The sequence below is a fragment of the Prionailurus bengalensis genome, chromosome D1 (genome assembly GCF_016509475.1).
Source record: "Prionailurus bengalensis isolate Pbe53 chromosome D1, Fcat_Pben_1.1_paternal_pri, whole genome shotgun sequence".
In the NCBI taxonomy this organism is placed as follows: domain Eukaryota; kingdom Metazoa; phylum Chordata; class Mammalia; order Carnivora; family Felidae; genus Prionailurus; species Prionailurus bengalensis.
The window spans coordinates 59790118-59813037 of record NC_057346.1 but is presented as its reverse complement, the minus strand read 5'-3'; the positions used below and the strand labels follow the sequence as shown (position 1 = coordinate 59813037).

At 47.4% G+C, this 22920-nt stretch overlaps 2 protein-coding genes across 4 annotated transcripts in view; both read left to right on the top strand.

Moving 5' to 3' along the window:
- RNF121 (ring finger protein 121) overlaps nt 1–18435 on the top strand; it is an 82228-nt gene extending 63793 nt beyond the window's left edge. For both annotated transcript variants that reach the window (XM_043580346.1, XM_043580345.1), the window contains exons 5-9: nt 1006–1113; nt 4760–4880; nt 14481–14614; nt 15238–15339; nt 17072–18435. In XM_043580346.1, the coding sequence (XP_043436281.1) occupies nt 1006–1113; nt 4760–4880; nt 14481–14614; nt 15238–15339; nt 17072–17192 (586 nt within the window). In that variant the 3' untranslated portion in view covers nt 17193–18435. The remainder of the gene's footprint in view (nt 1–1005; nt 1114–4759; nt 4881–14480; nt 14615–15237; nt 15340–17071) is intronic.
- A 1234-nt stretch (nt 18436–19669) lies between these two features.
- On the top strand, nt 19670–22730 carry LOC122483392 (interleukin 18 binding protein). Of its 2 annotated transcripts, none has more exons than XM_043580361.1 (6): nt 19670–19922; nt 20614–20707; nt 21039–21236; nt 21886–22009; nt 22099–22246; nt 22453–22730. In XM_043580361.1, exons 2-6 carry the CDS (start codon nt 20686–20688, stop codon nt 22534–22536), a joined length of 576 nt encoding a protein of 191 aa, XP_043436296.1. In that variant the 5' UTR covers nt 19670–19922; nt 20614–20685; the 3' UTR covers nt 22537–22730. The 2 variants fall into 2 exon arrangements, with proteins under 2 accessions (XP_043436296.1, XP_043436295.1); XM_043580360.1 differs by having other exon boundaries at nt 19670–20268.
- The last annotated feature ends 190 nt before the right edge of the window (nt 22731–22920 follow it).

The following is a 22920-nucleotide window of genomic DNA, read 5'->3' as shown; positions in this document are numbered from 1 at the left end:
GGTTTTGCTTTGTGTAAAATGTTTGGGGCCTTTCCCTTTCTTGAGAACTGATCACCACTTGCTTAGCTGTAGCAGGGAGGCATAGGCAGGGACCTTGAGTTTCTTCCCTGAGGCGGAGCACAGTTGGCAGTAACTTGGCCTCAGTAGCCAGGCAAGCTTGAGTTGTTTATTCAAGCAAATTGTTCCTTTGCTCCCACCACAGATAGAGTAGTTGCTCCTGATATCAGGGACCTGCCTCCATAGCATTTAAAAAGGCCCTGCTACGTTCAGGGAACCATCTTTCCTCTCTGAACCTGGCTGGGGTCAGCCAACCAGATTTCACACTCCTTTTTGTAGGGTTCTAGAGAGCACTGCTCCTCCTCCTTCACGAGCATTGTACAGCCCCACTCCACCCCGCCCCCCCCCCCCACCACACACATCCAATTCAAAGGTATTCTTTGAGTGCCTCCTTCCTTATCCCTTCTTCTCCAGAAAATCATTTCAGAAGCAAATCCATTAGACACCATTTCATTATTGGCCTCTGGAAAGGAGCAAAGCAGTATTCAGGTTAACCATGCCCAACTGGAAAAGCCTATAGCTGATTCTACTTATTCATCTTCCCTTGAATTCTCTTTTCTGACGAGAACAACTAGCCTTCCCCACCTATTCCCTTCTGAGCATAGCTGTAGTTAGTAGTTTTCACTTCCTTATCCAACTAATCTGAATTTGAGATGACATAGCTGTCTGAGGTCAGCTGTGCTCTTTGAGGCCAAAACCTCCTTTTAAGGCTTTCTTTTCTTTGCTTGGTCTGGGACCAGGAAAATAGCACTAGCTCCCTGGTATGTGGAGGTGTTTCTACCATTAAGGGAGTGACCAGCTCCATTACAGTAACTAAAGTTGCTCAGTAAGTCCTAACCAAAGAACCTGCTCTCTCCATTGATGTGTGAATAAGAGGTTCTGGTAATCCAGAGGCCCCTAGACCAGAGTTTCTGTGTCAGCTGTGCTAATATTCTTTCCTTTCTCCAGGTTGGTTTATAAGTGGTTCCTGTTGATCTATAAAATCAGCTATGCCACAGGCATTGTTGGCTACATGGCTGTCATGTTTACCCTCTTTGGTCTCAATTTATTATTCAAGTAAGTATCCTTTGCTTTTGTTTTTGCTTGTGTTTGGGGAGGAGGGGCCAGTATGGTGTACCTTTCTTCCTGGAGCAAGTCCTAGATATTAACAAGGGGGACATGGCACCAAGGATAGGACACTTGGGCTTTGGGGAATAGGGGAGGGTGAGCCCTCCCTGATTTGCACTGGCCAAGAGAAAGGAGTGTCTGGACATACAGAGTTAGAGTCCCAAATCATTGGTGATATTTTCCAAGAATCTATATTGTAATGAAAAAGTATTAAAAAAAAGTAAGCATAATAATGATTATAGCCAGTTACCATTACTCCATTCATCACTGTAACAGAGCAATTTTCCTTGTCCATGTTGGTACTATCTATTGCAGCGTCCACTCTACCTGAGTGGTCTTATGTTCAGGGAGACTAGGAGTTGGCAAACTGTCCTGTGGGCCAAATTGGTCTACCTCCTGTTTTTTTCTAAGGTAAAGAAAGTTTTTATTGTAACACAGCAATACTCATTTGTTTATGCATTGTCTATGGCTGTTTTTTGCAATAAAACTATAGCAGCAGAGTTTAATATTTGTGGCAAATACTATTTAGGTCACAAACCTTAAATACTATCTAGTCCTTTACACAAAACGTTTTTTGTCAACCCCTAGACAAACATGTGACACAGTTGGAACCTGGCAGTAGGTTCACCCAGAAGTATACAGGGCGGGAAACAGCAGAGCGGTGGCCATAACAGTCCTTACAGTAGTTCCAGGGCTGGGATGTGAGGGAATGAGACCACCCAGATGGCTGTGTGAAACACCCTACCTCAAAAGCTTTCCCTCGCCAGTTTTAAGAATCTCCCAATTTAGATGCAGTATACTAATAAAATTGCTGCCTTGTAACGTAGCTGACATTCCACAGATTTTAAGGACACACTTTTTTAGAAAGTTAACCTGTGGGCATTTAACTCCCGCTCCATTGTTGGGCACTTAGGGTGTTTTTCAGTTTCAGATAACATTGTTTTGTTGCTTCCTAAGGATATATTACCAGGAGTCAAATTCTGGCTGTTACTCCATATTGTCATAAGATTTCAAAAAGATTCGTGTCAGCGTACAAGCCCCCTCACTCCCAGTTGAGGCAGAAGCCAAGAAATCCTGGACTCTGAGACTGTAGGGTACAGTAAGTAAAGGCAGAAGAGAGTGGAAATGTGGTCTCATGGCTGAGGTGATGGGACTGTGGGCTGTGGATCATGAGGAATCCTAAGCCTAGGACAGTGCACTTGAAGTTACAGATTTAGGATTCAGATTTAAAGTCAGCACCACTGGACTCTTTCCCAAATTTGGCACACTGTAGGCAGGAGCCTTTTTTTTTTTTTTTAAGTTTATTTATCTACTTAGAGAGCTGGAGAGGGGCAGAGAGCAGAGAGAAGGAGAAAGAGAGAGGATCCCAAGCAGGGCTCAAACCCACGCACTGTGAGATCACAACCAGAGCCAAAATCCAGTGTCAGACGCCTAACCGACTGAGCCATCCCGGTGCTCCAGGAGCCTTTTTGAAACTGAAAGGAATAAGCCCTACTTTATATAGTGGGAGGATACTGTGGAATTCTTTCTTCCACGGGTAGTACAGGCTGCAAGCAATAACAGGCTCCACAAGGATTTATAGGAACTCATTGGAATAGAGTCTAACATGTCCTATCAAAGAAAACCAAGATATTTCCAGATATCTTCCTAACCTGTGTGGTTAAAAAAACAAAAATCAAGATTCTGCATTGTACTAAAGATGGCTATTCTTTTTTTTTTTTTTTTTTAATTTTTTTTTCAACGTTTATTTTATTTTTGGGACAGAGAGAGACAGAGCATGAACGGGGGAGGGGCAGAGAGAGAGGGAGACACAGAATCGGAAACAGGCTCCAGGCTCCGAGCCATCAGCCCAGAGCCTGACGCGGGGCTCGAACTCACGGACCGCGAGATCGTGACCTGGCTGAAGTCGGACGCTTAACCGACTGCGCCACCCAGGCACCCCAAGATGGCTATTCTTAAAAAAATTTTTTTAAATGTTTGTTTATTTTAGAGAGTACGTGTGAGCGGGTAGAAGGGCAGAGAGAGAGGGCTCTGCCTGAAGCAGGCTCCAGGGTCTGAGCTGTGAACACAGAGCCTGATGTGGGGCTCGAACTCACAAACCACGAGATCATGACCTGAGGCTGAAGTCGGATGCTTAACCGACTGAGCCACCCAGGCTCCCCAAGATGGCTGTTCTTTAAAAAAAAATTTTTTTTTAACGTTTATTCATTTTTTTGAGAGACAGAGAGTGAGTGGGGGAGGGGCAGAAAGAGAGGGAGACACAGAATCTGAAGGAGGCTCTAGGCTCTGAACTGACAGCACAGAGCCCGATGCGGGGCTCCAACCCACGGACTGTGAGATCATGACCTGAGCCTATGTCGGACACTTAACCTACTGAGCCACCCAGGCACCCCGGCTGTTCTTTTAATTACAGTTCTTTTTTATTTGCATAAACTATACCAGGAAGAAAACAGAATTGAGAGGCTTGACCATTTTTATGCTACTAATCGAGTTAATTGGTATAAGATCCTGATGTCTAGTTACTAGGTTAAATATTACATGATTCATGAGTAAACTCAACTTTTTAAGATAAATATAATTTACGACTTTAAGTGAACACATACAGTTCCTGGTACAAATATTTTTAAAAAGGTTGTTTTCTATAATAAACATTTAAAGACTGAAGGTTGCAAATTATTAGTCCTTGGAATTATTAAAACAAGCCTCTTAATATACAGATAAGATCTTTGTCCTTCTTAGGAAGTAGACTTGGACCAAAATTTAACTTTGATGACATGATACAGAATATGTATAGATACAACCTAAAATTTTATGGTAACTGGTATGTATGTATTTACTAACTGACTGACTTTATCTTTATTTCTAAAGCTGTGGATGGCAAGCTTTTTCTGTAAAGGGCCAAATCATATTTTAGACTTTATGGACAAAAGGCAAAGTCTAGGATAATATGTAGTATAACAAGAGGGGAAACTCTTCCCTTGCCCTACCTTGTTTGAGGGATGGGCTGTCTCAGATGGTGGGCATGCTTTGTGCCCACTTGCCATCAGATGAGACATTCTCAGAAGGAGGGGCCTTACAAGGGGGTGTGTGACCACTGGGATCATTTTCACTCTCTGTTCCAGTGACAACCCAGGTCCTGGTGTGCCCTTGCTCAGTCATTTCAACTTAGGCAGCTGGCTGGAGGTGAGGCAATTTGGTGAGTTGCCAACTTCCTGACTGAAATTCCACTGGTTGGTGTCCAGTGATTGCCAGCAGTGGAGTCCCCAACATGTAGGTGCCAACCAGAGTGGGCCCTAGGCAGCTGTAAGGCATGGTTGCCAGTTGGAGGAGACAGGCACTGGGAACAGAGTGGGGAAGAGGGGCACTAGGGAATACCTTGGCTTGGTCTTTGTAGCTCACAGTGCTAGCCTGTTCAGATGGTGCCAACAAGCCATATAAAAACAGGTAGCAGGCTGGATTTGTTCTTAGTGTGCCAACGCTTGCTTTAACCCTTAAAGCCTACCACTTTAGTTGCTGCCTTATGTGTCCCACAGTAGTAATCCAAAGCAGTTGCATCTTAGGGTAGGCCTTACAGGCCATGCTGCTTCCCTTACAGGATCAAACCAGAAGATGCTATGGACTTTGGCATTTCTCTCCTCTTCTATGGCCTCTACTATGGAGTTCTTGAGCGAGACTTTGCAGAAATGTGTGCAGACTATATGGCGTCTACCATAGGGGTAAGTTCACATGGGCTTTGTTGTTTCTTTTTTTAGAGCATGTACACACACACACACAAGTTGGGGAGGGGCAGAGAGAGAGGGAGAGAGAATCCCAAGCCGGTCCTGCACTGTTCTTGCAGACCCTGATATGGGGCTCCATCTCACAAACCATGAGATCATGACCTGAGCTGAAATCAAGAGTCAGATCTTAACCGACTGAGCCACCCAGGTGTCCCCACACGGGCTTTTTTTTTTTTTTTTTTTTTCAACGTTTATTTATTTTTGGGACAGAGAGAGACAGAGCATGAACAGGCGAGGGGCAGAGAGAGAGGGAGACACAGAATCGGAAACAGGCTCCAGGCTCTGAGCCATCAGCCCAGAGCCCGACGCGGGGCTCGAACTCACGGACCGCGAGATCGTGACCTGGCTGAAGTCGGACGCTTAACCGACTGCGCCACCCAGGCGCCCCCCCACACGGGCTTTTAACTGCCTCCTGACATCTCCAGACAGTTCAGGATAGCAACGCTTGTTTGATGGAAGAGATAAACCATAAAAAAAAAAAAAAAAATCTTTCAAGATATAAGTAGTATGGTATGGAGATTCCTTCCTTAAAATTTGGAAAGCCAGATCTCAGTTGTACCTTGGAATTTTTAACTTTAGAGCCATTGTAGGAAAGAACCACTTTACCATTCAGGAAGTTAACATTCATTTAATAGATATTTATTTAATGGTCCCTACGTGCCAGGGCACTGGACTTATGCTGGAATTACAAAGGTGTACGTGGTCCTTGTCCAAAAGGAGTTTACGCCCTAGTGACAGAGATGGGTATTAAAGTAATAAATACACAAATAAATATAAAATTATAACCTCAATAAATACTATGAAGGAAAGGTTCATAATGGTGTGAACAAATGCAATAGTGACATTTGACCTAGTCTCGGGACTCCGAGATGGCCTCCCTGAAGAAGGGACTATTGAGCTGATGCATAGGAGTTAACTAGATGAAGTGGGAAGTGATGTGAGTGGCAGCTTCACCAAGAGACCTAGTGGGAGAATTTCTTACTAGGGTGGGGAGTGCCTCAAGCCCCAGCTCTTGACCCCTCTTAAACCCACATGTCTTTCAATACCTCTTAATAGCACAAGAACATAAGGATCAAACAGTGACATTGAACTTTATTAAAAGGTTTGGGTTGATAGCAGGAAAATAGATATGAGTTTGAATAAGGTTAGTCTGACGAAGCAGGGTATCTCCTTTCCCAGACTTTCAGACCCTGCCCCATCCAACTCTCGGCCTATCTCTGTGTATCAGGTGCCATCTTAGCACCCACCACCTAGAATCCACATCTAGACAACTATCCTCCAAGTGTCTAGACCCAGAGCCCATGTCTGACAAAAAATATGCCTATACCTCAGGCCAGCCGTCTGCATCCTGGTTTCTTCTATGATGATCCACATCTTCCCTAGGTAATTGACACTGAGAATGCCTATCCCTTTCAGGGGAGCTACTCTGCCTAGCTCTTGTCCAACAGAATGTGACCTTGCTGACCTCAACAATAATAACAGTTTGCTGTTTCCCCAGGCCCCATCTCTGGGGCAGGGAGCGGGTCATAGGAAGACTAACATGGCTTGTGACAGTACTGGGTGAGTCACCAGGAGTTCATTCATTCATAGTTTCCCCACAGCAAATGTTGCGGAGACTTAGTGGCAGGTTAATTGCTAGGGCTCAGGATGCCAACAGATGAGACTAGGCAGGGATATGGGAGAAGGGACTCTAACTCCAACTTGGGATAAAGGGATAGACTGCCCTACCTTTACAGTTCTTTTCACCCTGAGAATTCCAGGATTTTCCTATATCTGCCCCAGTCTTTAGTCAAATGGGCTGTGGTCTGCTTAGGAACACGTGGGCCCCTGAGCCACAGCAACCTGAATTTCAAGAATATCCCTGGCCTTGAAGCCAGAACCTGATGAATGGTTTGGGGAAGGCAGTTTAAGAAAGCTAGGAAATTCCAGCCTTCCATGCATTTGTTAGCCAACTCATTCTTTCATTTATTCAAGAAACAGTTATTTGTCAACCATTTATAGTGTGCCAGGTATGACCAACTGCAACCTTTACTAGCACCACCACTGCTCACTTCCAAGTAGCAGACCGAGTCATTTTTTTAAATTGTGGTAAAGTACACATAAAATTTACCATCTTAGCCAGTGTTAAGTTTGCGGTGGCATTAACTACATTTACATTGTTTTGCAGCCATTACTATATCCATCCATAGAACTCTTCATTTTGCAAAATTGAAGCTCTGAACCCCTTAAATAATAACTCCACAGTCCATCTTCCCCACAAGCCCTGGCAACAACCATTTCACTTTCTGCTTCTATAAATTTGACCACTCTAGGTGTACCTCATGTAAATGGACCCATGCAATATTTGTCCTTTGTGATGGCTTATTTCACTTAGCGTAATGTCTTCAAGGCTCACCCATGTTGTTGCATGTGTGTCAGAATTTTCTCCCCTTTTCAGGCTGAATAGTATTCCATTGTGTACCTCAATTTTTAAAAGACTAAATAAATAAACGTGTGTGTGTAGCCGCTGAGATAATAAAATTCCATTGTGTGCCTATGCCACATCTCAGTCCCAGTTGTTTTCATAGTCTTTTGTACATTCTGTGATCACAGCTCTAATCCCAGAGAGTCATAGTTGATTTTGAAGCTGTTCCATCTACCAGGTCCGGAACTATGCTGACTCGTCTTTTGGTCCCCCTTGAGAGTGGTTTGACCTACAAAGATCTGTGATTAATTAACTTAAGGCATGCTAGAAATGAAACCATAAGGTTTACAATTGTATTAACATGCATTCTCAATTCCTTTTTACTATTCTGCACTACTCTTGTTTAGTGCAGAATAGCTGTTTTGCCTCACATGGAGTAATTGTAGTATGAACTAAAGTAACTCTTGTGTCAAGGGAACCTTGGATGGTGTTTTTTTGTTTTGTTTTTTTCCCCAGCTGGTCACTGTGAGGTCATGAGCTTGTGATAATCAGTCATATAGTTTCCATTCATACCCAAAAGTCATGTTGGGTGGGGGTAGGGGGACAGAGGATTGTGAAATAGGCAAGCCTGTTTTTCTGGGGCTCAAAAGAGAGAACTGTTGGGCAGGCAGGGTAGTGGCACATTATTTCTGCTCCATTAGGCCATGAGTCCTGCCTCATGCTTTCTTCTCAACAAGTTTCTGTGCCCCAGACAACATTAGGACAGGACTGGCTGTCCATTCATCTGTCTGAAGTAGTGGAAAGAGCTAGGGGGTTAGAGTCAGACCTCATTTCAAATTCTAATCCACTTTTAATTAGCTATGTATTCTTGAGCAGGTTACTTTACCTCTCCGATCTTGTTTTCTCAGATGTAATAATATTACCAGACATAAAGAATTGTAAGGAACAAACAGGTTAATGCACAGCATTTTGCAGAGTAGCTTGGCCCATGGCACGTAGTAGAGGATGATGATGGTAGCTGTCATTTGTCCAGTGTACCTAGCATACACTAGTGCTTGCTGGAAAGCTACCTGTTTTGTATATGTGATCACCTGGAGCAGAGAGACCCTGTAGAATTTGTCTTTGTATCTTCATTACCCAACACACAGATCAAGACACAGAACAGACCAATCCTAAATCATGAGCATATGCCAGTTGTCTCTTGGATGCCATCTATTGTCTGAAGTCCTCTCAGACCATTCTGTCACATGGAATCTCTTCTATAACCCTGAGAAATGGATATTTTATTCTGTGTTTCACCAAGTTTCAACTGACCAGGCACCAGCTCAGCTTTGCCACCAGCTGTCTCTGACTTCAGACAAGGCCCTCCTCCTTGGGCATCAGTCTCCTCACCTGTCGAGAAGCGGTCAGACTGGGTGAGCTCACAGGGCTTTCATGGTGTATACATTCTTCACTGGTGTGGCATGCAACTCCTCTTTGTTTCCTGAGCCCCTGATGTGCACAAGCGCCTGTGTTGGGTTTTCTACTCACAGATTTGCACCCATCTTTCCTCCTTACCTCTAGTTACAGTGGAGAAAATGTCCTTTCTCCCATCACAAGCCAGCCATGCCTACACTGTGGATTCCATACCCTCTTCCCTTCTCAGGGACCCATTGTGCTATCAACTTCCTTTCTCACTCATGACTTCAACTTCTCCTTCTCTGCTAGGCTCTTCCCATTAACTTTTGAAGCATTCTTTTTCAAAAAACATCCTTTCTTTGACCTACTTTCTCCTCTAACAACTGACCCATTTCCTGTCCTTCACAGCTAAATTTAGAGAAAGTTCCTGTCTCCTTTTGATTGCTTTCCACATACTCCTTAGTTCATTCTAATCTGGCCTCAGCTTAAACCCTTCCTCTGAAATGACCTTTTTATTCAGGTCACCAGTGACTGTGTCACTAATTCTGACCTCAGCAGCCATCAGTTGCTCAGCCAACTATAGAATTGACTCAGCCACTCTATACTTCTTAAAAGGGTCTTTCCTCCTTGGCTTTTGTGATGCATCTCTATCCTGCTTTTCCTTCGCTGTCTTCTGTAGCTTGTCCTCCCTGGAATGTCACTATTCCCTGAGCTCATACCTAAGGCATCTTCAATGCACTTCACCTAGGCATTCCCCTTTTCTTTTTCTCAACTTTCTGGACCTCTAACCGAGCACTTTTTTCAGTACTATATCTTTAGTCTTCTGTTATCTATTTGTCATCACCAGTCTGTCCACTCTCAGTTTTTACTGCCATCAAATTAGCCCAGACGTCCCCTTAGCGCAGGTCTCCAGCATCTCTTGCTTTTAAAGAATTGTCCCTTAGCTGGCCTCTGAATTCATGTTGGCCTCCTCTCCACTCCATTTTCCACGCAGGAGACAGAGTAATCTTAAAAATTCATGTCTGATCAAATGCCTTAGATGACTTTCCATTTCAAGTCCAGAATTCTTCACGTGGCTGAGAAGGTGTCACAGTTTTCCTCTTTCTCACAACTCTAGCCACATTGGGTTCGTTTTAGTTTCTCAAGTGCACCGGGCTCCTTTCCACCTCAAGGCCTCTTCCCTCTTCTGCCTTTCTTCCTCTCCTAATGCCCACCACCCATTACCTCTCAGCCTCAAGAAACTTCTTGTCACTCTCTCAAGGAAACCTCCTCACGTGACCTAGGCCTAGTTAGGAACCTCTTTCTTACCCCTGTACTGCCTTTTTAATTCTTATTTTAGCCTACTTAGTAGTTCTTATTTTCTATAAGTATTTAAAAATTTTTTTAAGTTTGTTGATTTTGAGAGAGATAGCAAGCAGGGTGAGGCAGAGAAAGAGGGAGAGAAAGAATCTAAAGCAGGCTCTGCCCTGTCAGTGTGAAGCCCATTGCAAGGCTTGAACCCATAAATCTCGAAGCCATGACTTGAGCTGAAATCAAGTCTGACACTTAACTGACTGAACCAACCAGTCGCCCCAGTATTTATTTTTTTAATGTCATTCTCTTGTAGCTGTAGGTTCCATGAGGTTAGAGGTCAGGTTTATGCTCTTCTAGCATTATATCCCCAGGATATAATGGTCCAGTGGCTGGTACTTCCGTAGGTACCCAATATATTTTGATGGAAGAGGGAAGGGTTTGGAAGGCTTGCTCAAGTTCATCAAGGTGGTAAGTGACAGAAGACTGTACTTAGGTCTGTCTAATCCTAATAAACCATTGGTCCCCCTGAGTCTATTCTAGCAAGGGATCAGGCTCTTAAGGTTAAACTGAAATCTGCCTTTCTGTATTTTACCCAACCCCACTTCAGTGCCTCCTGATACAGTCTCCTGTGTGGTCTCTGTGAGCCATGGTGGTGTTGGGCCTTCCTGGTTTGACAGCTTACCTGAGGGCTTTGTTCAAACACTGTATTATTTGACTCTGCCTGCCTGTTTCCACATTAGCCTTGTGGGAAGAACTCCAGAAATGAGGGGCCTAAGACAGATACTTTTGTGACCTTTCTTCTTTCTGTCTTCACCTCATCCAAGTTCTCTTTTTGATCCTTCATCCTTTATTTTTTTTCTTTTTTGAGATTGAGACAGAGACAGCGCAAGCAGAGAAGGAGTAGACAGAGAGGGAAAGAGAATCCCTAGCAGGCTCCGTGCTGCCAGCAGAGTCTAATGTGGGCTCGAACCCACAAAACTGTGAGATCACGACCTTAGCTAAAACCAAGAGTAAGTCGGATGCTTAACCGACTGAGCCACCCAGGCACCCTGATCTTGCACCCTTTGCCCCGGTGCTCTGGGGGCAGAACTCTGGGGTGATTTGAGGTTAAGCTCTTCCTCAGAGCTCTAAACCATCTCCTGAGTTGTAGCATTCTTAGTTCTCTTATTGCCAATGTTGTGGGCCAGAGCGAGTGGCCATATTCCTATGCCACGTGATTGTACAAGGACTCAGTGCCAAGCTGAACCCAGACCTCTTGGTCTCCCCTCTCTGTTTAGTTGATGTGCCTAGAAATTCTAAGCCAGAACACATTTCAGAGCCATCAGCCTGTCAAGCTTTGGGGAAGTGTTTCTCAGAGGTGCCCCCCAACACTAACATTATGAGATTCCAGCTTTTGAGAGTTGCACAGTTCATAGACTCCCACAGGTTTGACCCTGCGTTCTGACTCTAGCTTATCCTTTTCCACTGCCTTTTGTACTCTGGATAAACAAATTGTAATTATTTGGATAACTGGCCTTCGGCAAGTTAAGTAGGTAATCATTCTGCAGATGTTACTTGGATGGGAACTTGGGTAGGAGTCAGAGGGTCTGGGTTCTAGTACCCTCTTGTTTATTTCCTCTTCTGCGCTTTGGTTTCCCCAGTGTTAGGGCTGCTCTAGTATTCTGTGATAAGTAGCACTCACCTTGAGCTACTTCAGAGAGTTTTACAAGGGAGGGAGGTGGGAGTGAAGGCAGGAAGCTCTATATTCATGGACTCTTGGGGGCAGTGTGTTATCTCTGCCTTCTATCCTGGAGGAGTCTTGGGTTTGGATAGCAGTTCTGATGTCTGACAGAGGCTGTTCTTCAGGAGGACAGCTTGGAGCAAGGGAAGCTTCCATGTCGAGCAGAAGTTCTGGCAGGCACCTGGTGTCACCCTCTCATACTCCCTGTCCCAGCACCTGGGTGCCGTCTCCTCTCTCACCCAGCCTCAGGGCTTTGCTTTTTCAGAAGACATTTGTTTGCAAACAGAAGAAAAGAGAGAGCAAACTCAAGTTTAAGGACATAGGTATAGTAAACTATCTTACAGGTCCAGATGAATTGTAATAACAAACCCCAAAGTCTTTTTCACAGTCCATTATAGAGTCTAGCAAAATGTTTAAAAGTTCTGGAGATTAGTTGCACAGTGTGAATAGACTGAACACTGATCAACTTACATTTAGAAGTAGTTAAGATGTGTATTCTATATTATGTGGTTTTTACCACAGTTTTTAAGGCAAAGGAAAGGAAAAAAACAATACATCTTAGAAAATGTCAAAAAATAAATTTCAAGTCTTTTCTCTTTGGGGTCAGGGGGAAATGCTATTTAGCTATTTAAGAATAGGGGCACCTGGGTGGTTCAATCAGTTGAGCATCCAACTTCATGATCTCAGGGTTCCTGAGTTCTAGCCCCGCATTGGGCTCTCCGCTTGTCAGCATGGAGCCCGCTGTGGATGCTCCCTCTTCTCTCTGCCCCTCCCCCACTTGTGCTCCCTGTCTCTCTGTCTCAAAAATAAACCTTAAAAAAAAAAAAAGAAAGAAAAGAAAGAAGGAATAAACCACATGGAAAGTATACAAAATTTGGAGTTTGTTTTTGGAGCATGGAATTGGTTATTATAATTCACCATGGTAATAAATAATCTTTAATCTAAAAGTAATGTATGTTCATTAAGGAAAATTTGAGTACAGAAAAGTAGACAAAAGAAAAATACCACCTATGGAGGGGCGCTTGAGTGGTTCAATTGGTTAAGCATCCAACTTTGGCTCAGGTCATGATCTCACAGTTCGTGAATTTGAGTCCCACGTCAGGCTCTGTGCTGACAGCTCAGAGCCTGGAGCCTGCTTTGGATTCTGTATCTCCCTCTCGCTCTCTGCCCCTCCCCCACTCACCCTTTTTCTCTTTCTCAAAAATAAACATTTAAAAAATTTAAAAAAAAAAAAAAGAAAAGTACCACCTATGATGCTACTACCAAACCATCACTGGTGTGAGCATTGTGACATATTTCCTTCTGATCTTTTCTCTTTGTATAGATTTGGGCTTGTCTTTACATATGGTACCAATCATACTGTGCCATCAATTTTTGACACTTACTGTTACACCTCAGGCTTCCTGTTGACTCGCTGCCTGTTCAGTCCCTTGAGTGTGTACCAAACTTATTTAGGCATTCTCCTATTCTGAGTCATGCATGGTTATTTCCATTTCTTTGCTTGTTTTTATTATTTTATGGTATTTTTTACGGTGGTAAAGTATATGTAACTTAAAACTTCACTATTTTAGCTATTTTTAAGTGTACAGTTCAGTGCATTAATTACATTCACAGTGTTGTGCAACTATCACCACTATTTCCAAAACTTTTCATCACCCCAAACAGAAATTCAGTGCCCATTAAGCAATAACGCCCCATTCCCTTCCCCCAGCCCTTGGCTACCTCTAACCTACATTGTGTCTCTGTGAATTTGCCTATTCTAGATATTTTATCATATAAATGGAATCATAATATTTGACCTGTGGTGTCTGACATTTCACTTAGGATGTTTTCAGTGTTCATGCCTGTTGTAGCATGGATCAGAACTTCATTATTTTTATGACTGAATCATATTCCACTGTACACTTATACCACATTTGGTTTTATCCATTCATCTTTTGATGGACACTTTAGTGGTTTCCACCTTTTGGATATTGTGAATAATGCTGCCTTGAGTATTGGCTTACAAATGTGTGTTTAGTTTTTGTTTTCATTTTTGGGGGGTGGGTACATGTAAGAATGGACTTGCTGTGTCATATGGTAATTCTATTTAACTTTTTACAGAATTGCAAAACTCTTTGCTTCTTTAATTATAAATAATGCTTAAATGAATATCTGTATACATGAGGCTTTTTTGATATTTTTACTTCTTTACCTTACTTGAAGTGACATCAGTGGGCTAAAGGGCATGGCAGTTTGAGATGCTGTCCGAATGCTGTCCAAAAGGAGTAAGCCTCTTTTGCTGCTGCCACAAGTGTCTGGGAATGCCCTCATCACCATACCAACATTGCACCAAAGATATTTGACTGTTTTTAATCTTAGAGAAGAGATGTTGTCCATCTCTAGTGGAAGTATAGTCTGGCCACAGAGTGGCTTACCTGACACAGCTCTGGATCGCCAGCCCTGAGTCCTCCTACCTCTGATTTCCTTGTCCCTGATGCTGACTAGACCAGTGTTCAGGTCCTACTGGGTCTGACTTCCCAACCCATCTCTAGTGTCCCTTTCTCCCCATTGACCTCGCAAAGATGAGATGAGTTTGGCATATAAAAGATGTTCTCTAGCTGTGGGACCTCCCCCTGGCACTTTGCCTCCTCTTCAGAAGACCTAAGTCCTCTGTGGTACCTTCCTACTTGGGCTGATTCTCACACCTTTCCTGTCTTTTCCTCTTGTTCTTCTCTCCCAGTTCTACAGTGAGTCGGGCATGCCTACCAAACACCTCTCGGACAGTGTGTGTGCTGTGTGTGGGCAGCAGATCTTTGTGGATGTCAGTGAAGAGGGCATCATCGAGAACACATATAGGCTGTCTTGCAATCATGTGTATCCTGTCTGGAGCCCCTGGGCCACATCTCTCCTGCCGCATGGCATTCTAGTCAGGGAGAGGAGGGGGTGGTCATGACCCTGGCATATTGTCCAAACCTTGAAGTGCGAGAGAGTCACAAAAGGGCAGACATTTGGGTGGTGTTCTTTGCTAGAGAAACTGACGCCCAGGAGTGGAAATCGCAGCCTCCCTCACTCTTTTCCACAGCTGGGGGCCACCTATGTAAACAGTGTTTATAGCCTGGCTGGATCAGAAAGGAGCCTGAGGCTGCACTAGCTGCCTTGAGGTTGGCTCAGTCACAGAGAGGAGCATCCTCTAGCTGGATCGCTCAGTATCAGAATCTAGTCTCCCTGAATGACACTTCCAGTATTTATCATGTACTTACTCAGCGCCCATTCTGTGCCATGTATTCTCTCCATTTTGCCCCACTACAACGCTGTAAGATAGAGATCATTTTCCTGTCTTCACATGAGAGGAAACAGAGAGAAAGGATGTGTCCATGGTTATACAGCTAATAAGATGTGAAGCCAGGATTTGAACCTTTCTCCAGGGCTAGTGCATGGGCATGGGGCTCCATTGCCATTCCGGCTGCCTACCATTTCCCTTGACCAGTGGTACTCAGATTCCACGAGTTCTGCATCCGCGGCTGGTGCATTGTGGGAAAGAAGCAGACATGTCCTTACTGCAAAGAGAAGGTGGATCTCAAGAGGATGTTCAGCAATCCGTATCCTTTGTTTGGGTTCTTGCTGGGAATGGGCAGTGGGAAGAAAGTCCTGGCCAGCCCTCTGCATTTGTGTCCTTCTGTGACCTTTCCTCCTGCCCCCAACCTGGTACATACCCACCATTCCATTTGGCTCGTGATCTAAGAAAGTAGGGGGTGGAACATGGGACAGGACCAGCAGCTCAGATTCTCATCATAGTTCTAGATCTCCCAACAGTAAATTGATGGCAGTAGCAGCCCAACTTACTGTTTGCTCACTGTGTGGTTGGCACTTCAACAAAGTGCTCTGCTCACATTATCTCATTTGATTCTCTGGCAACTTGGTGACCTTCCTCATTTTACAAATGAAATGGTTTGGAGGTTGAATAACCTGCTCAAGGTTATATAGCTAATGAGTAATGCCTTACCTGTGACATGTGAGGCTAGAGACAGGCTCTGTGTCTCTGCGGGGCCTGCAAGATGCAAGGATGGCTGAGGGACTCCTTGTTCCCATCCACTTTCAGCCCGGGACCACTGCTCCTCTGAGCTATGTCCTGTACCCTCTTGGCCTTCCCCACTTTGCCCTCACCTTCCTCTTCCTCCTCTCTGCCTGTCTGTTGGAAATTTCCCAGTCACTACTCTGCCCCTGCCCTTCCCCCCACTTCACTTCCCCTGGGATCCAGGGGCCCAGGTTTCTCCCTTCTCCCTACCCTGGCTGCTCGCTCACTTGCTCTGTCCTTCCCCTCTCTCCTCCCTCTCGCTCTTCTCTCTCTCTCCTCCCTCTCTCCCTCTTTCCCCTTTTTCCCCCCTCTCTCCCTTTCCTTCCATACCAGGGCTCCCTATCCCCTGGTCACTGGCTGGGCTGGGCAGGGGCCACTGCATTCCCACCTAGCACATTCCCACAGCCCCTGAACAGGAGGCTCTGGCCTGTCCCCATAAGGTTTCTTGTTTGGTTATTCCAGGGTCTAGTTCAGGAACAGTTAAGTAACTCCATGGTAGAGCTGAGACTTGGGGCTTCCCTTAGTTCCCAGGGATTGGGCCAGGCTGCTCTTTCTAATGCTATTGGAGGGGTTCCCTCACAGTGTCGTGATGTTCCTTTTCTGCTTTCCCCAGAGCTGGATTCCCAGACTTCCTCTCTAGATGTCTGGCCCAGCATTTAGTTACAAAGTTAAAGGAACGGAACTGATCTCTGGGGCCTCTTGGCCTCAGTAGGGCCTGGTGTTTAGTGGTGGGTGGGGATTCCTTAGAGCCTCTGCCCAGGGTTATCCCATGACTAACTTGTTCCCTGCTCTCTTCCAACTCGGTCCCTAGACTCAGCCCCTTCCTTGACCTAGAAAGCCTTCATTGTGGACATTACAAGAACCTTTGGGGTTACTTTATCGCATTGTCCACCTCCCTGCAGCCATTGGCACAGATGCACTTACAGCAGTCCCAGACTGTGTATTCTTAACACCAATGGGTCCATCTTCGAGAAGGTGTTACATGGGAGGCCCTCTTCTGCATGTTGGTCTTAGTTTAGTTTCACCTTTCTACCCTTCTCCCATGTCTGTCCTGTCTTCTGCATTGGTTCCCTGTTCTCTCCTTCCCCCATTCTCTGGGTTTAGCCCTTCCTTCTGACATGGAGAGGCTGGCTGGGGCTTCCTCTCCTTGTAGGTTCATTTCTGTGGAGCAGCTGAAAGTGTGGGCAGACCCTCTCACCCATCCCCTAGTCCAACCTTAGCAGCTCTTACACATAGCCTCTTTAACACACTGACAGCTGGGAGAGGCCTCACGTCATGTACGGGCAACTGCTGGATTGGCTTCGATACTTGGTAGCCTGGCAGCCTGTCATCATTGGCCTGGTGCAAGGCATCAACTACATCCTGGGCCTGGAATAGTCAGGAAGAAGAGCATCCACCCACTATGGACCTCAGGGCACTCTCCTCCCTGCCCTCCAAGACCTCCTGGGTGGGAAAGACTCAGAGGGGCACTTGGGCCACTCAGGACCCCTCCGGCTGTGTCCGGGCTGGGGAGGGAGACGATGGAGAGCCAGCCAGTGGGGCTGTCAGCAGTGGGGGCTTTTTAAAAGAATACTATTTTGATGAATATATTTAAAAACCTTTTTTATTGTGGAGCATAGGAATTGCCCCAACTCCTCCAGGCCTTACCCTCCTTGCTTGAGCAGGGTGGGAGCAGAGACACAACATTTTTGGTTTAAAGGAGCCTTCTCATCTCTGGCTGAGAGCCTCAGCCAATCCCACCCCCATCTTTCCTTCCTTCTGTGGGGCTCCAGTCTGGTTCGCTCAGTGTGGGAGAGCCAATGGGCTCTGCCTGGTGCCACAGATGTGCACTGAGGGGTGAGGTATCTTCCCTCCTCCCTGTCTGGGCCTGGGATCGGTATTGTGTCTGACTCTGTCTTCCCTTGTCCAGGTCCCATAGACTGGTTGAGGCAAGTGGAACCTTGTGACTTTTCTAGTGAGAGAAGCCCTGGAACCTCGTAATCCATTGAGGATGTGTTTGGGGGCAACCAGAAACAGCAGCAGCTTGGGTAACCTGCCCCCAAGCTGGGCTGTACTCAGCCAAGAACAGAGTCTATCCATATGTAGTTGGGCCATGGGGACTGCTATGGGTGGCAGTGATTGAAGGCCCCTTATGTGAACAGAACCTTTAGCCCGGAAGTGGTGACACGTGCCAAAGGCTACCCTGCCACATCACTCACTTCCTTCCCTGAAAGCCTGAGAGAGAGTATGTGCGTCTGTTTGTGTGTAGCAGAAGGACTATGACAGTTAAGACTCCTCCCTGTCGTCAGACAGTGTTCCCTTGAAGCAGCCAGGGGATTCCCAGCCCAGGGAATGTCCCTCTGTCAGCTTCCACGTTCATGGGGCCTACCCGGGCCTGGCAACAGGAGTGGTGGTGGGTGGGAAGAGAAGCAGGCAAGGCCCAGGCAAGGGATCTAAGGTAGGCCCCAGCTCTGGCCCTAGGAGTTCTGAAGGAAGTGGGAGGGTAAACGTGGGCCCTCAGCACTGGGTTCCTAGGGAATATGGCCCAGCTGGGCTTGCATCTTCAAGCACAGCAAGAGCCAAGCAGGATCTTGTCACTCCATTCTGAATAAAGCTCCGTGAGCTGGGTTGGAAAGCTGAACATCCATCTTGCTTTATTCTTCCCTGGGGTCCCTGGGAGTACCTTGTCTTTGCTGCCTTTTGCTATTCCCATTTGAGAGCTGGATCCTAGGGGTAGTTGGCCCCACCCCTTATCCCTGGGAATAGTGTGATGCCAGGCTCCTGTCCTGTGGCAGAAGGGCCCTGGGGCATCACTGGGTGACTCTCTTCCTCACCTCCTGAGGTCAGTGCCCTGTTGCCAGCACCTCTTCTCATGAGCCACTCTCAACTTTGGCTTCTCTCACCCAGCTGTGTTTTCCCATAGTCCCCCACTGCTCATGCTGGTGCACCTAGTTGAAGGGTCCAGGGGTCATTCTTTCACTTTTGTTCCCCCTATACTTCAGGCTCATGTGAGAAGCCAAGACCAGGTTGTCCAAGGCTCTCTTTTCATACTTCAGCAAGCCTGAGTCCCATGACCTCCCGGTGGCCCAACTCTTGTCTTGGTTCCACTCTAAGGTAGAGTCCTGTCTCCTCTTCCTCCATCCCCACCCCACCCCCAAAGGACTGTCTCAGAAGCCCCAGGCAGCCTTGCCTCCTGACCTGATGGCTAGAGATAGGGGCACTCCCAGGGAGGAGTTTCATGAACTCCAAACCTAGTTCCATCTCCTGGCTTCCCTGGTTCTGTTCTGGGCATCCCATCACAGAGAACACAGAGACCACAAACCTCAGACACTTGGGTCTTGTCCTTCATGCTTAATCACCAGTCCTGGTCTTTCTGCCTCTGCAGACACTGGCGAGACCCTGATAGTGAATGCTTACTCCAGTTTTGCATCCCGGGTGCCTCACTTAACCTCACCGTAGTCCTGGCCCTGCCCCAGCTCCATTTGTCCCATCAGCCACCAGACTGGTGCATTCATATAGCTCTGTTGTTGCTGAAGCCAGCACTGGGCTGCTTGCTCCCCTACTTCCCTGGGAGGCGCCCTCTCCTTTTTAGGGCCAAAGCTCCAGTTTATGTTCCAAGTCCTCAGCTTGACTCTGAGAGGTTCCTGCACACAAGGCTGGAGAGTGCTGTCAGCATAGTTCCTGTGTCATGGCTCATGTGGGTCTGGACACAGCTGGACTGAGTGTTGAGCTTTGAAGGGGCGGATTCTGAAAAAGAGGGCTCTTTGGGGCTTCTTGGGAGCCAGGTAGGGGGAAATTTAGACTTCCTAGTAAACCTAGACCTATAGTTCTGGCCATATAGTTTGTGGGGTGGTGGGTGGGGGTGGGGTTGGTGGTTGGAGGGAGTGGAGAGCCTGAGAAAGGCCAGGATGACAGGCTGGTGTGACATTGAGCCTGGAGTGGTCAAAGCGATCCAATATGGGGCCCCCAGTGCCAAGGAGAGCTGACCCCTTGAATATCAGTGTGAATGGGAAAGAAGCATGAAGTCTGCTCGTGTAGAAGCAAAGGCTGGTTCCGAAGAGCAAAGGTGGATGCCAGAGTCCTAACCCTTGACTGGGACAGAAGAATCCATCTGCGGGAGACTCATAAGTTCGTACCGTATGTGCCCCTGGGAGGGTGAAGCTGAGCAGGGACGAAAGATCCAGTCTGATGCCACTTGGAGAGTAGGGGGGTGGTCTGTGAGTTAGCAGGAAGGTTCTGGGCCATCATGAACTTCGGCTCCCAGAAGAGGTGCTGTGTACAGACTGGACCCAGACTGGCATTATGTGTGTGCCCTCTGTTAATAACTCAGAGCCTACTCTGGATTCCATGGTTAGAACAAAAGTGAAAGTGAAATAGAGGGGAGTGGAGAATGTTTTCCCAGAAGGATTTCACTAATCCTGTCCTTCCCGGAACCAGCTCCAGTGAAGAGAGCTTTGCCTCTCTTTGTGACGGGGTAAGTCCTTGGCCCCTCTTTGGGTCTGTTTCTCCATCCTTATAATGAAGGGGTTAGAGTGGACACATAACCACATAATGTTAATGGTAATAAGAGCTAGAGTGGGGAAAGACGGTTACTAGATGATCTTCAGCTTTGTTGCTACATTCTGAAAGAGCTCCATCCTGTGCTGGATGGGATGCCTGGAGTAAATAAATAGCATTGCCTGGCAACCCACTAAGTTCAGACCGAGGGACAGCTGTGGAGTCTACAGGAAGGACAGGCCCATACAAATGGCTGGGATCCAGACAAGCCACTGAGAAGATGTGAGAGAAGTAGTTTACTCCCATTCTCCTCCCCCACCAGCCCCAGAGAGGAGGAAGTTGTCACAGTTAAATAGAGCCAGGCACGCCAGCTCCTTACACATCCGTCAAGACCATGAGACAGAACCGGATACCAGGTAGGACCTAGGGGCTGGCAAGGGCGGGTGGGGTAGGGCCTGAGAACAGAAGGGAGTGGAGCAGGCACACACACACACCCCCCTCTGCCAGGGGAGCTCCACCCTGCTGTTGTGCTCTCCCTTTCAGCCTCTGTCCAGCCTCTCTCCATTCAGAAAGGGCCAAGAGGTGGGGCCCGAGGAGTCCTTCTGCCCCTCTGATTCCCTGGGCAGAGCCCAGGAATCTCGGCCAGAGCTGCATCCAGGCAGCTGCCTCTCCAGCCAAGATCCAAGCCAGGATGTTGAGCATTTCCAGGCAGACAGCAGTTGACCTCTGTGACTGTCCTGCCCTCAGATCCCAGGCCTTTGCCTGTCCTGCTCCTATGTGCCCACATAGTCTCTCACCTGGCCGGAGCCACACCTCTACCTCAGGCCACCACCGCTTTCACTGGCTCATCTGGGATCACAAAGGACCCCTGCCCCTCCGGGCTCCCAACAGCTAAGCAGTGCCCAGCAATGGAGGTGACCTGGCCGGAACTGGAAGTCCCACTGAGTAAGGAGCAATTCTGATGGGAGCCTAAAAGGGCACGGTGGTCAGGGGGTGAGCTGTGGGCACAGAGGGCCCAAAGGTGGGATTGACTCCTGAGCTGCCCCCTTCCACTGCCTTCTGCCATGTAGCCCCACCAGCCAGGGCAGCTTGCCAGAGCACTCGGCATCCCCTTTCCCACCCAGCATCATGAGTGTGGGTGCAGGGCCCAGCTCCCAAGATGGGATGGAGAGAATTCAGACATAAGGATGGTCAGAGGACTCCCAGAGCCTTGACTGCAATATGCTCCGAGGCCCAGTCTGCGCCCCACCCAAGACCACTTGCCCTCTGGCCATCTTAGAGGAGCAGTGGCCTACTGCCTCCTTGACCAGGGGTCCTAGAGTCCCCAAAGCTGAGCACTGGAAAAGGCCATCTTGAAGAAACAGGGTCAGGAGTCGTCATCTGAACCAAGGACCCGTACCCATCCATATTCCTCTTGTTCAGCCCCAGGCCTGCCTTGTAGACAACCACACTTCCCCATTAACGGACTTTCCCACCTGGGTGGTGTGTACAGCAGTAATCCAGTTCCTGAATTGTGGGAGCCAGGGGGGGAGGGCAGCATGGTGGAGGGGAGGGTGTGCTCTCCAGAAGGGCTAACAGCCACATGTGTCCCTAGATGGAATGCTGACCTTGTCCTGTACCGCCTGTAGCCGCTTCCCCCACTTTAGCATCCTGTACTGGCTGGGCAATGGTTCTTTCATCGAACACCTCCCAGGTCGGCTGAGGGAGGGCAGCATCAGGTGAGGGGTGCAGTGGCAAGGCTGGCAGGCAGGGGGGTGGTTGGGGTTCCTCCTATGGTCTTCTCATGGCCTTTCCTCCTCTGCTTCAGTCGGGAGCGCCGGGGCCCACGCACCCAGCTGCAGACGACCCTCATGCTAGAGGAGCTGAGCCCCACCCTGCGCAATACCAACTTCTCCTGTGTTTTTGCCGATCCTGAGCAGACTGCCCAGCGTCACATCATCGTGGCCCAGCTCTGGGTGAGAAACCTGAGTGGAGGTTTCCACGGACAGGAGTAGTAGTATGGGGAGGATAGGGTGGGCTCTGCCCGGAGTGGCCTCCATTAACGTCCACTGTGCTCCCAAGCGGAACTTAGGATGCAGGCAGGGGAGGCATGGCCTGAAGAAAGGTTACGAGAGATGTCCCCACCCTTGGCCCTGAGCCTTGTCTGCCTTCGCTTCCCCAGGCTGGGCTGAGGACAGTTGCACCCTGCACTCAAGAAACCTCATCCTCCAGCGGGTCCCCTCTGCCTCACCATCAAGACAGGTGAACTCCAGAACCTGGATGAACATCATTACCTGAGCCGTCCTTGCAGCTCAGGCCTTCTTCTGCATCGACTTAATATTGTATTCTTTCTTTTTTCCCTTTAATGGACTGTCCCAGGGAAGGGTGGGGGTAGATGCTGTTTCTGATCCACAGCCGCCTGGGTCCACAATGGGTACTCATAAATGATTTTTCAGTGGAGGCATGATGACATCTGCTCTGTCATTTAAGTCCTCATTCCACTTACAGAACTTGGCCCGTCCCAGGAGGGAGTGTGGGAAGAGGGGGACTATCACTCAGAAGCTAAAGACAAAACTAAAGTCCGGGAACACAGGCCCTCAAAGTGTGGGAAGATCCTGTGGCCCCAGAAAGGCCAGGAGAAGGGATTTGA

What these genes read in the sequence shown, in the direction of transcription:
- LOC122483392 (XM_043580361.1), top strand. Translation starts at nt 20,686, where the DNA reads ATGAGACAGAACCGGATACCAG. An exon ending in CTGAGGGAGGGCAGCATCAG is followed by an intron (nt 22,010 to 22,098) that starts GTGAGGGGTGCA and finishes CCTCTGCTTCAG; the next exon opens with TCGGGAGCGCCGGGGCCCAC. An exon ending in TCATCGTGGCCCAGCTCTGG is followed by an intron (nt 22,247 to 22,452) that starts GTGAGAAACCTG and finishes TCGCTTCCCCAG; the next exon opens with GCTGGGCTGAGGACAGTTGC.